Source organism: Pelodiscus sinensis, chromosome 7 (assembly GCF_049634645.1).
Source record: "Pelodiscus sinensis isolate JC-2024 chromosome 7, ASM4963464v1, whole genome shotgun sequence".
Taxonomy (NCBI): Eukaryota; Metazoa; Chordata; order Testudines; family Trionychidae; genus Pelodiscus; species Pelodiscus sinensis.
The window spans coordinates 28633752-28647705 of NC_134717.1; the positions used below are offsets into that span (position 1 = coordinate 28633752).

The 13954-nt window shown below is 41.8% G+C and overlaps 1 protein-coding gene across 5 annotated transcripts in view; it reads left to right on the forward strand.

Annotated features, from left to right (window-relative positions):
- The window catches only part of FMNL2 (formin like 2), a 286160-nt gene that overhangs the window by 141041 nt on the left and 131165 nt on the right, over window positions 1-13954 (forward strand). For 4 of the 5 annotated variants that reach the window (XM_006125649.4, XM_006125650.4, XM_006125648.4 and 1 more), the window contains exon 2: window positions 10578-10661. In XM_006125649.4, the coding sequence (XP_006125711.1) occupies window positions 10578-10661 (84 nt within the window). Of the gene's footprint in view, window positions 1-5457; window positions 5504-10577; window positions 10662-13954 lie in introns of those variants that run through there. The other variant, XM_075933414.1, reaches the window with a different exon arrangement.

Sequence of the window (13954 nt, forward strand, 5' to 3'; positions counted from 1 at the left end):
AAGAGGAAATAATGCTGAAGAAACAGATTTCAATTTCAGCTTTCCAAAGAATTTTGCTAAACAACTGTTAGTAAAAACAAATGTTTGTAATGGTGAAAAATACATTGGCAGGGACCTTCATGTTAGCACTGCATGCAGATGGGCTGAGGAGGCTGCCATCGGGATGCAGAAAATGCAGGTTCAAGGTTGAATCAGCACTAGAATGCAGAGGAAGTGGTGCTGAAATTTTAGGAGCTGTTCTAGAAAGCTTTCGGTCCTACAGGTGTAAATGGAAAACAGCCTCTTTAAGAATCTAGCCCTGAACTAAAATGGCACAGGTGGGCATAGATACTTTGCTCCTCTAAATGTGATCTGGGGTTTGACCATCTTCCAGTTTGACCATCTTCCAGTGTGAAACTGTGAATGATATATGCTTGTAAATTTTAGAGAGTTGACTATAAAAACTCCTGGAGCACAAAAGGATACAAAAAGCTGAATCAGTTCAGTCTATATACAGATGAACATTATTTTGTTTTAAACTGGAGAACTGAATGGATCTCCTTGTGTTACCTCATGTTGCAGAGGAGTTTAGTCCTTAGCAATGAAGCTCTGTTTACATTAGTTTTGATAAGCTTTTCTCTTTCTGAGTGGGTGGACTTTAAAATGCTGAGATTAGATGGCTACTCTAATATTTTGGCCTTCTTCCAGATGCTTATAGCCTTCCTGGAGAAGGATAACACTGCTTTGTAGGAAACAGAAAGTGTTGACATCCAGAACACATTGAGTGGGTGTACTAAGTTCAGCGAGCTGGGGTCATGTCCCCCGGCCCACCATCCAGGCTTAGCCAGCTGAGGAGTGCAGGGATTGAACAGGAAAACACAGCAGAGTGCAGTGCACACAGTTGAAGGATACACACCCTGGAGCCTGTTTCCTAGAAATCTGCAGACAGAAAATTTAGGTGTGCTTTGTTGCTGGAAAACAGCTTGTTTTTTGTTCTTAACTGTAGTTATTTCCTGTTGACTCTCAGTGGCTCATGATATATTAATTTTAACACACTGTGTTACTCTTGAAGGAGTGAGAAAAAGCGATTCCTGCTTTGCAGCAGCTTCTTTGTAGTCCAGGAAAGAACTGGACACTAATGTAGATCACAACATGGCTGAAGGAAGGTCACTTTTATATCCTGGTGCACATCATAAAATTAGCCCTTTGTCACTTGCCACAGCTGCTAACTATGCCTAGCTTGGTAAAGAATGAAGAATGAACACCTCAGTTTGGCCTTGAACCATGATTCTGAAAACAAAGACTAGGAGGCTTTGCTAACCCAGGCTGCCATCTGGTCTTTTATTCAACGCAATAAAGTAATCACTTTGAAATCAGTCACAAGATTGTGGAACAAAAAAAGGTATTCAGGAAGTGTGTGTGATGTTGTTGTGTTCTCTGTCAAAGGATAGATTGTGGCTAGTTCTGCCTCTGTGCATGAAGATCAGAAGCAAAGGAAGAAGAGGAACCCTCCCTCTGTTTTACATAGATGCAGGAAGGAAAGTCAGTCCATCTATCTCAGCATTTCAAAACTCATTATTTGAGGATCTGAGTGCAGTCTTGTTCCTGGCACTGCAGGCTTACAGGGACATAGGTAGTGTACCTCCAGCAGTTCCAGGAGCAACAGTCTAGCATCACAGAAATATCAGGTTGGGATGGGACCATGGATACTAGCCAGCAGAAAAGATCAAATGCAAGCAGAGCACATGTAATGTCCTTCCAAGGGGCAGTAGTGCCTCTTACAAATTGCTGGTTGGTATATTGTGATTTGGCAAAATGCCTCTGGAGCAGGCCTGGGCAAAATACGGCCTGTCAAGTCACTGGATCCAGCCCGCAGACACTGTGGGGAGCCAAAGGCAGGCTCCCCTGCTTGTCCCGCACCCCTGCACGCTGCTCAGAAATGTGGCTGCGGGGCCATTTCTCTTTAGAAGCTGTGCTGGGGGAGGGGAGGAACTGAAACTGGCCAATGGGAGCTGCCTGTTTGAATAACAAGCAGCCACAAAGCACTAGTGGCTCAGTTATTCACACAAGCACATGGCCGGACAGCCTGCGCAGGCAGGGAGGCTGGCTGGCTGAGAAACTTTTTAAGCTCTTCAAGCCTTAGCTTTGTAGGGAGGCAGGCTGGTTGGGCTGCTGGCTGGTAAGTCTCCTGGCTGGATCCTGCCTTTGGAACTCCAGCTTCTACCTTCCTCAACCGTCTTCCTCCCCCACACACAACATAACCAAACCCTCTGCCTCCCTCCTGCATCCATACCCCCTCCCAGATCTGGCACCCAAATCCCCTGCCCACATCACAATCCCCTTTTACCCTAGGTTACAAACCAAACTCCTCCTGCCCCCTTGTCTCCTCCCCTAGGTCACAAACCAGACCCCTGCACCCCAGTTTCCTGCCCTAGGTCACAGCCCCTTCCTGCCCTAGGTCACTGTGGCATAGTGGGGGGCTGTCTGCTCTGTAACGCGAGGTCCCCCTGCGCTGTCATGTGAGATTTTCCACTGACTCTCTCAAATGTGTATTAACCCAGACACCTAAGCCCAGGGAGAGAGACAAAGGGAGGAAGGCAGAGACCAGCTCCTGGATGGGGGGCAGGGCTAGTTGCTGTTGGGGAAGCATGGAGAGAAGAGGGTAAGCTGGGGGCTTAGGTGAGATGGACCCTAACCCTAGGGTCTGAGGCATCCTGGCCCTGGGCCCTGTAGCCACATCACACATGTGCTGTATCCTGAAGGAACAATAAACCCCTTCTCTATTCTACGACTGGCGGAGTCTATTCTTGCTGCTACGGGGGTGCAGGAATGGGGGAACTCCGACTGCGTTGTCACAGTCACAAACCAAACCTCTGCACCCCAGTTCCCTGCGCTAGGTCACAACCCCTCCTGCCTTAGGTCACATTTAAAAACCAGTCTCCTGCCCTGGGTCACAATCGCCTCCTTCACCCGAACTCTCTCTCAGACTCCATTCTCCCTCCTGCACCCCAATCCCTTACCTCAAGCTGCCTTCTGCACCCAATATCCCTCCCAGACTTCACATCTCCTTCATTAATATCCTGGAAGAGTGTGGCTCTCGAGTACTTTCCAAAATCTTGGAGTGGCCCCCTGTCAAAAATTATTGCCCATCCCTTCTCTGGAGCCTGCTGCTCAGGGTACAGTGCCTAGAGTTTTAGTGTAAAAGCCTGACTAGAACCACATGGATACAAAGCTGAAACAAAGTTAGTCAGACACTGGATCCTTTTGTTCTTTTTGAATGTTGCTCATTTTACCATTGTCATGTGGATACATGAAACAGTGTGGACTAGTCAAGTGAAAGCTGTACTGTATGAAATATATTTGACTGGTCTGAGACTAAATCACAACAACTCTTGGCATGTAGTGCTTTTACCAAATCATCTGGTCTCATGTTGTAGTGACAATTTGGATATAATTGAGGTTAGTTTCATAGGCTCAATGTTGCATATTTCTATGATGTGCTATTGTTTAAAAAAAAAAAAAAACTTTTCAGCAGTTTCATACTCTATATTCCTAGCCAATACCCCCAGTTTTCCATCTGCTGATTTAATTAAGATAAGTTCTGTTTTTATACTGTGAATCTAGGGTGCACAAAATAGAAACCTTGCCTATATTATTTGGTACTTAGCAGTAGACCTGAATAATTTTGGAATTTTTTTGGGAAAAGAGAAGCTATGTGTTAGGGGAGCCAAAATATCATTGGCAAGCCAGACCTTGAAGTCAACTCTGCAGTGTGGGATCCAGTTGCAACTATTTGTAAGTGTAATGTTCCAGGGTTCCGTTTGTAGGTGTATTCGGGCAATCAGAAATCTCCTCCACCATCTGACTGTGGAGGGTATACAAATTTCACATTGCTTTTTCAGATGTGGAGAAAAAAAAATGTTGTGGTTTGGCTTTTTATTTCTTCTAAAAACACTTTTGAATATGTATGACTTGAAAATATGACCCTAGAGAAGGGATGAACTTTATACTGCCACGAACCTTTGGAAGAAAATGAATGGAGAAAGCGTACTATGATCCCTCACAGGAGTAGGCCTTCAGTTAATGGTATACAGTTTTACAGTCAGTGGACAAGTAACCTTTAGTCTCCCTCGATGCCTAATAAGAAAGTGCATGGTAAAGTGGAATGATCAAATACAGTCGGATAAGAGGCTGTTGTATCATGGCTACAGTCCATAGGGGCAATCCAAGAATGCTCCTTGACTATAAAGCAGCAGACCTGTGCTCTCCTCTCAGCAGGTGATTTCCAGGAAGCTTTTTATTTTGTGATGTGCTCTAAAGGCAGATGCTGATAGAAAGGTGAAAGTGAAAAACAGCTGCTCTAAGTAACATTGGAGCCTGATTCTCCATTGCACTGTTGCTGCCTGTGTAGTAATTTATAGCTGGGCAAAGGGAATGAAAAGTATGTGTGAGAGACCACCTGTCTGATTTGGTGTAGCATTGCATATCCGCTTCATATAATGATTAACACCAGCCCAGAGTGTAGGATGGTGGAAAATCAGATGTAAGGACTGTATGGCAATGCTGTGCAATAATTGTCTGAGAGAACTGTAGCAGAGAAGACAAGCATAGGGGTGCTAAGACTCAGGTAGAGTTTAGATTTTACTATGAATGGGATAGTTACTGATGCAATAATGATGAGATCATAGATTTCTATTTGGGGGTAAAGATGAAAAGTGAAATAAGATGGACCATAGTGAGACTTCCAGTCCTCTGACTGATCTGAAAAGTGATGTTGGTGTTTGTGAAATTCATAATCATTAGAAAAAAGAGGAAATGACAAGGAGGCTTATATGAGTCATTCCACTTAACCATGAGGAACAGAAAAAGGGCCCGAAAAAGACTCTTCATTCGTGCTGTTAATTATTAATACAGTCACAAATACTGCAAGTTGTAGGGTCACGTCAATCCAATTTATTAGTTGCCTTCGCTGTAATTACTGATTTAGTACGTAAAAATACTAATGATACAGTCAGTACATTTGGATTTCAGGAAGAGATTTGATATCACTACACTTCTAAAGGAATTGAATTGCTGCCAGTAAGATAAAAATACCATGTGCACTAGAAATTGGTTGTCCAACAGGAAATAAAGATCAGTTATTTATGGAAAGACTTCCAAGTGCAGAATAGTATCAAGGTGCTGCAGTAGGCAGCATTTGGATATCTATTATTTAATACATTCATTAACAGTCTAGAAAGAGTGATAAATCATTCCAGGTCCAATTTGCTGATGACACCCAATTCAAAGAAAGAACAGGGGAACAGAATCAAACATCAGAAGGAGCAGGAAAGATTAGTTTATTTCTCTGTAGTTAGATTTGATTTAAATGTGCAGCTGTGCCTCTGTAGCACTTTAGTGACGACGTTAGTCCGCTGACAGAAGAGCTTTTCCCATCGGCATAGTTAATCTTTCACTCTGAGGAGTGAAAGCTGTGTCCACAGGAGAAGCTCTCACATTGACATAGTGCTTTCTACATGGAGGGGTAAGTTGGAATAATGACATCACTTAGCCCTGTTCTAACTAGTGCTTTATTTTGAAATAACCCCTGTTAGGTTGAATTTATAAGCAGAGCATCCACACTACCAAGCCCGTTATTTTGAAATAACAGGCTGCTTATTTTGAAATCTGCATTCCTGCTTTTCTTGGGGAATAATGCAAATTTCCAAATAGTTATTTCAAAATAGCATTAGTATGGATGCTCCAGTGCTTCTATTTCAAAATAACTACTTTCCAGAGTAATTCAAACTAATTACTCCCCAGTTCTTCCTAAAGCTCTAAACCGAGGTAGCACATCCACATTAAAGGGGCTTGCCTCGGACTAATTTTGAAATTCTCCATAGTGGGGACACACTATTTCGATTTTGTAAAATTGGGAGTTAAGTTGAATTTGGTAATTTTGAAATAATTTCCTAGTGTAGACCTGCCCTTAGGGAGGTGGATTTTTTACTCCCATGAATCTGTAGAGTGGACCTGTTGTAACAAATGGGACCATACACATTGAGGGAAAGGATAAGTAGTACAGATAGATGCAGGGGAGAGAGCTATCTGAAAAGCTGTTGGTCTAAGATGATCTGGAGCAAAAGTTTATAACAGTCTCCAGTAGAGGAATCCAATATGACACATTTGTGAAGAAAGCCAGTGCTATTTTCACAGTCATTCATGTTATAAAGCAGAAGAGATAATGGAAGAGATCTTGCACTTATATAGTGTCTGTGTCAAGGTAGAAAGGTATTGCGCTAGCTCCAATCCATGCCTGTTCTTTTGCTCTCACAACTGTGGTCAGGAGAAGGAATAGAAAGGTAGCTAGGCTATGGTGCTGGGTAATTAAGGGGAAAGTTGGCTTTTCTGTTCCAGCCGGTGAAGTAGCTGGAACAATCTCTTGCAGTTGCAACCCAGTGTTGTGAGAAGCCTGTTTTTGTTTGGAATCCTTTGTTTATGAATAAATAAGAGGAAGCCCATGGAAAGGAATTGAAACTGCTGCTGCTGAGCATGTTATTGAACTTCCCTCACAAGTGGTTCTGCCTACCAGCTGACAGCGACTCCCATGCAAGCAGATGGCACAAAGCTGCTTAAAAACTTTTTACCAAACGAGGTGAACTAACTATATACTGCTGCTGCTGCAGCTTGTTAGTCAGCTTCATTTCACTCATATCTGAAGAAGGTGAGGAAGATTTGGACCTGATTGTAGAGAAGGACTCAAGGAATCACTTTACTTTCTAGTCGTGAAATGTAGTAAGTGCTTAAAAATGTGCTATAACAACACAGCAGATTAGGACACAGAGTGGAGAATACCATGTCCAACTGAAATTACAAGGGGATTGGAAGTAGGCAGAATGTCAGTATTAATCTGGCCAAGATATCAGGGTTGACATTCCTCTAAATACCAAAAGGGAGAGAGGATCTTTAATGGTAACTCCCCAAAAGACAGCGTCTTAACTCCTCTTCCTATGCTGTGGCATTGCCATGATTGAGTTCTGACTCAGAGGCACAAAGGTTACCTGCTCTATTGCCAGTGCAACTTCCTGTAGTGCCTGGGTTTTCAGACAAGTTTCCTTTCGATGTATCAGTCTGGCTTGATGAGCTGATTAGATCTAATTAGATTACAGCCTGATGTGGCATGCTGGCACCCAGTAGTGATGCTTTCCTGAACTCTGCAGCTGTAGGTAGCCTTGAAATGTAGAATCATAGAACTGGAAAAGTAAGTGCTTAAAACATATCAAAACATATCATAGTTTGGGTTCTCACAATTTAGCAAGGTTGTTTAAAAAATAACCTAGAGAAGCTATCAAGAAGGGCAATAAAATGACATATGGATTGGAGGATGAGATATATATATATATATATGAAAAGAGTAGAATCATGGGGAGATAGGATCATAGTCAAAATATGCCCTCAAGGTAACAATATGAGTGAAGGGAGGTAAGTGTTTAATGTCTGATAAGACAGTAGGGCAAGGAGCAAAGGCTGCAGGTTAAGGGAAGAAAAGTGTTTGCTACAGCAGAACAGTGTAATAGGTTTTCAAGGGAGGAGGTGGGACTAGGTATGCCATTTGTGAAACTGACAGTAAATAAATTTACAAAATATTGAATGCTTGCTTGGATGAACCAAGCAAATTTTTCTTTCAGTCTTACCAATGGTTCTATCTAGCTCACATAATAAGTGTAATGGAACCAGGGATGTCTGTCAGGCAGAATATTTCTAGTAATCCGAGAAACTTCCAATCATGTTTAAATTTGAGAACTTGAATGGAAAAGTTAAAGGAATTAACTGTTAACACTCTTTCTGCATGTGCTTCACTGTTTTTAGAAAAAGTGCTTCCATGTCTCTCAGAATCCAGGATTGCAAAGGAGTTTGATATGGTCTTATTAGTACTGAGGAAGACAAAAGAGGTGGAAGCCTTACACACATTGAACCTCAAGTATCAAAGATTGATAAACTGGAAACTTTGTAAGCAGGGTAACTGTAGATGATGATGTTTGGTAGACTGGAAGAGGTAGCTACAGAACAGTGATGTTAGAAAAGTTACACTATCCCAGTATAATGAACCAGATACTGTAATTACTGAAAAAAGGGCAAGTCAGACAATCGTCTATGAAAATGTAAGAGAAAAAATCCTTATAATTATCTAGAAAGGAATGTTGTCACTATGATGTAGTAGGCAAGAAGGAATCAGCACTTGATGTATATAAATGGTGAAAACAGCTTTCCTGTGACAGCAATATAATGATGAGACAGGCAGAAAGGACCTAAGAAATCTTTGTCAGATATATTGATCCAGAGACCATTGCAAGTTAAGCTATCTTATCTAGTTGTCTTCTCTGTGCACATTAGCATGAGCTATTGCTATTTTGAACTGAACCTTTACAGCTGTTGTTAATTCAATGCCAGCTGTGTGTGTTGGGTGTTGTCTGATCATACAGACTACACAGTGCTTGTTCTAAGGCAGTGGTTCCCAGACTTTTCGGCATCACTCCTCCTTTTTGATTTTTGAGAAATACTCATGCCCCCCCATAGTAGCAAAACTTGTTGAGGAAAAAAAAGGAACTGACTGGGGCCAAAAAACAAAAATAGCAGCACAACTTGGGGGGGGGGGGGAGGAATTGGGTGGGCTGGGTTGCCTCACACGCCCTCCTGGAATTTCTTTACCCCCCCCCAGTTCCCCATGTTCTAAGGGGATCACAGTCTGAATTCCTGGGGTTGGGCTTGATACCTGGATAGGAAACCTACCCGCCCACAACATAGATGCCTTTTCTTAAGTAGTTTAACTATGGACCACTGAGCCCATTTAGATGCAAATACAACTGTTAGATTATGCTTGAGGTTACATTCTTTAGAAATATTGCTTCCCAACATATTGGATTTCAACCCCAATTTAAAAGAAAAACTCTGCCATTAGTCCTTAGCCTGCTGTTGCTAGGGCTCATACAAATTTTCACGATATTGCTTGCCATTTAAGATTCAGGAAATTGCACCTGGTGTGCTGGCAGTCGCAGCTAGCTTTGACAGATACTTCTTGCGTGCGGAGATACAGCAACTACACAAACCTCATTTATGTTTCTCCAGCTGCAATAGCTGCAATGGGACTTCACAGGTGGAACAAAGGACAGTGTGGACTCTGGAGGGTGTTTTGAGGAATCTGAAGGCTAGGTGTGTTTCAGTGTAATGGGAGGTTTGATAAAGTCTTAAGTTGTGCAGATGTACAGCTTAGGGACTGAACATTTTGTTGTGTTTGCCAAAATATTTTCTTACTGCATCACTGCTGGATTATTTCAAGCCTGTTGGTGCTGACATCCTTTGCAGTTCCTGTGTGGATGCAGATTACTGAGTAAACATACTAGGTAACTGTGTCAATACTGGAGTTGTCTTTTGCCTCTCAAACTTGACTCATCAGGCAGTACAGAAGTGGTATATGTGCTAGTCTTGCATTGTAAGGTTGCCACTCCAGTAGGAAAGTAACAGGAACCTGTGATAGCAGTCCAGATGTTTCTGTTTCTATGTACAGTATGTTAACTGAAACATTCATTTTTAGATACATTTGTGGTGGCAGTCTAGATATCTGAAGCAGTCTGAGCTATATATTGGAAGTCTCTGTCTTTCGGCATGCCACTTCTGTGTACTGTGACATACTGATGTGTAATGAGACTTACTAAGGTTTATGAAGTGTTTGAGGGATTCTTGGATGAAAGGGCCTTTATAAGTGAATATATGAGAATTATTGCAGTAAGTTTAGAGGCATACCCCTGTGAATCAACTTCAGCTAATACCAAACAGATATCAAAGGACTCTTTTTTGACCATCAGAGGAGATGATGCTGATAGGCTTGGTCTGTCCTGCACCTTTTACATATATTTATTTTTTTTATTGCATTTGTAAATCATGGCTGCTAGTTCACTGTATTTTCTAGTTCACTATATATCACTATGGACAGTGCTCATATCTTCAGGATATAAATTATCTAGTTAAGGTTGTGCACGGAGATATTTTAAAACTCAAATATTGTTCTGCTCTTAAAATAAACCACCATTTTATTATTATTTCAATGGCATTTGAAGATCATTCTTAAATAAACAAGCCCTTTGAAATCTCCCAATGTTGGAAATAAATTATGCCTTCTCCTTTGCCAGTGTGCTGGATTGGGGAATTTGGTGCAAGGTGCATATGTGCTGAGTATAGAACAGGAATAATATGTCCATTGGGAAGAGTAGTGCTTTCTGCACTGATAACATGGCCTGTGCAATCCTCCACTCCAGGATAACTGGGCTGGGAGAACAAGACCCCATCTGTGCCATGCTTCTGCCAAAACCCAGAATTATTATTCTTTTGAAAGACACAATGCCTTTGAGAAGCAGTGCTCCAGCACCTCCTGCCTCCTCAGACAAAGCTCCATGACTGACATTTAAAGGGCTTCTGGGGAATGCTGTGGATTAACTCGACCACAAGGAATTCAAATAAAACCATTAAACCACCACAATCATGTTGTCTTGGTTGGCTCATGTCAGACCTCTCCGTCCTAGGCCTCTTGCGCTTTCTCATATTTGTTTTCTTTTCCTTTGCAGAATGCAATGAACTTGCCACCCGACAAAGCCAGGTTACTTCGGCAGTATGACAATGAGAAGAAATGGGAGCTGATCTGTGATCAGGTAAAAGGGGCTAGCCATGGGGGTTGTTAACATTGCAGTCATCAAGGGCATAAGATAGGGTTCTTCCTTGTCCCTAAGTTTAAGGAGAATAATGTCAAGGAGAACTTTCTCTATGGCTTTTCATTTCTTTGTCTTCATGCACTGTGGTTTGTGGCATCCTGTAGAATACTTCTTTTTTTTTTATCTATAACATAATATGTCTTTCCTATCTGATCCTACACTGTTCTATTTGCATGTGTTGGATGAAAGTAACTTTAATGTAACTTAGATTTAAGGAAGATGACCTATCTTCATTCTTAGGCTAGTGGTTTGAATTTGACCTAGATTAGTGATACCTCCAAATTATCACTGACCCTTGGTCTATATGAAATGAGGGGGGTTTAGTTCCTATTGTACAGCTTTATAAAATCACTATCACAACTATCACTCTCAGCAGAGCATGAGGGCTCATAGAGATGAACTATTTCTTCATTTCCAAAGACTGAACGATTTCAACTTAAATAGCACTATGCGCCAAGATGTCTTTGAACAGCAGTTTCACTGTTTTGTCATCACAGCCCTGAGAATAGTGGATGTTTGTTAACGTGTTGGCTCTGCAGCAACAAAGGAACAGAAAAAATATTTCAAGAACATAAAGCGAAAAATGGCAAGACACAGATTTTGAAGCCAACACCTAAATTGGATTGTAACATACACAGTCATTGCTAAGAACACAAACCCTGATTCTGTTCAGCCTGGGGTGAAGGAGTAAGATGTACTGTGGTGATATAACCACAGAGAAAAAGTTAGGTTGTAGGAACCCAAAGTGAGAATTCAGCCAAATCTTTAATCATGTGGATGGATCGTGGACAGGATATAATATAAAGCTCTGTGAGACATCTCCCTTACATTCCCCAGAGTGGCAGAGTCTGTTGTGAAGTCAGATTAATGAAGTAAATTGCAGTACAGAGCAATCTCCTTGAGTTCCTTGAATATTTTATACAAAACATTTAAAGTACTATAATATTTAAAATTACAGCTTACTGAAACACTACCGCAAATTGCATACGGTATGTAACCAGCATTCTCAAGGATTGCTTAGTGCATGTAGCATCAAAATGTGGATAATGAATTATAAGGTTTGTCCTGGGTTTTACACAGTCATTTTGCACACATACAAGATTGAGGAAGAAGGAAGTAGCCATATCACATGGCCTAGATGCATTCATTCACACCTAAGAGCTTGTCATACATTTACAGTACACAGCTGCTGCCACTTTACATAAGTTTTGGAGTCCACAGATAAAAGGATAAAGGAGTTGAGACAGCAACATACAGCATGGGAAACACAGGGGAAAATCCCAGTAATTAGCAACACATTGTCATCACTGTGGTTAAAGCATGCTAGATCAGATTCTTAGCCAGCACTTTCCCACTGATAGTGATGACCTAGCGGGGTCACTAAGGTATTCTAACAAGATGTGCCTGATTCTCTTAATGTGGGGAAATCACTAAGGGGAATAGAGTCAGAATAGCTGGCTTTATGCCATCCCCTTCTGCGTGCTTCCTTTGTGTGTGGCCTGCTTTGGGCTACTAGAGGCATGTAACTGAAGTTCTGTTTTCTGCCACAGCTCCTCAGATACCCTGACATCACTTTGGGAGTGATTACCAGCCAGTGTAAATTAGAGCAGCCACAATGGAGTGTAATGTAGCATATGGTGCATGAGATTAAATGATCAGAGAGACAGACCCCAGCCAGGACTCTCAGACCCCCTGGAATACCCTCATGGATACCACCCCCCTCCCCAAGAGGTCCATGGACTTCAGTTTGAGAATCGCTATTCTATGCCAATTTTTCATTAAAAAAACCATAAGTGAATTAACAGAATTTCTTGGAAAACCAACAACTTTCATTTCATACAGTCCAGTGCTGCATTTAAAATAATGATCTGAAGGAGGAAGGCTTTAAACTACAGCTGTGTTCTCAAACTGTGTGGTTTATAAGTGGTTTATGGTGCATTTCCTAGTCATATACCTATGAAATATTTTGAGAAACAGACAGTAGGGAACAGCATGGAGAGAACTGACTCTATGAACTGAACTTCTTACACAGTGTCTCTGATTTATTATCAACACTGGAGAACCACTAGTTTCATCTTTGCTATTTGAAGAGGCAGATTATCCCACATTGACCTATGGTGGGATTCTTATTTTCTTCGGAGACACCTGGTATTGGTCACTTCCAGAGACATTGGATTAGATGGACCTTGGATTTGATCCAGTGTAGCAATTTCTCTGTTCCTCTGTTGTTATATATATTCTGAGCTATGTAGGTCCTTCTACTGCGATGCCAAAAGTGTCTTTCCTGCTTCTAGTTCACTGAACTAGAGTAAAATTAATAGTTACCGCTGTTGGTGTCAGGTTCCTGGCCTGATAGGGAATGGGGAGAATTGCTGATTCTTGAAGAGATGGTAAGGTAAGAAGATTTCCTGCTGCTGCCCTATTTATTTCAGTTGCTTGTTTTGGAGAAGTGAGGTGTCATGAGGCCGCTCATCTGGTTTTAAAGTAGACTGTCCTGCTTTCGTAACATTTGTCTCCCAGATGGTACTGAGACAAAAGCAGATGCATTTTTGTCTGATATCAGATGCCATAATGGATAGCACACAACTCTTCCCCTGTCAGCATGACCTCACTTGCGATAGGAATATGGGGATGGCATACCCTTCAACTTCATGTGTCCAGTGCCATGTGATTTTGAAGGTCATGCTGTCAAGGGTCTGATAACACTGGTAGGAGTAAACCTATGCCATTCCTAGAAAGTACCTGAATGTCTGATATTCCAAAAATGTGCAAGGGGTCACCGGAATGACATGACATCATCCTTGAGAAATCTGATTCTAAGTGATGATTGCAAGGTAGAAAAGACGTGAGGATGTTCTTGTTTCTAGGACAGAACAGCAGTGTCTAAGGCAGGAGAACATCCTAAGACAAATGGTGGGCAAGGAGTGACATGAGAGAAATAAATAGCCCCACGTGCTAGCTGCAAATGCCCTAGCCTTGGAGATTCCTTATTGTGGAGGGTAAACAGAAGGAAGCTGGATATCAGGAATGGTTTGAGTGACCTAACAGATAATTTGATAAAGGTTTTTGTATTTGGTAGACTGCCCTAAGGCTTAGGAGATGCTAGGGTTTTGCAATCCTTTGGGAGAGTCAGAGCTATGGCATTGGCCTTCACAGGTTTCTGGGCAGAGAATATTTTGAAAGGGACAGGAATGTCGAGGGTGGTGGGGAATGTGTAATAAAGCTTTTCTATG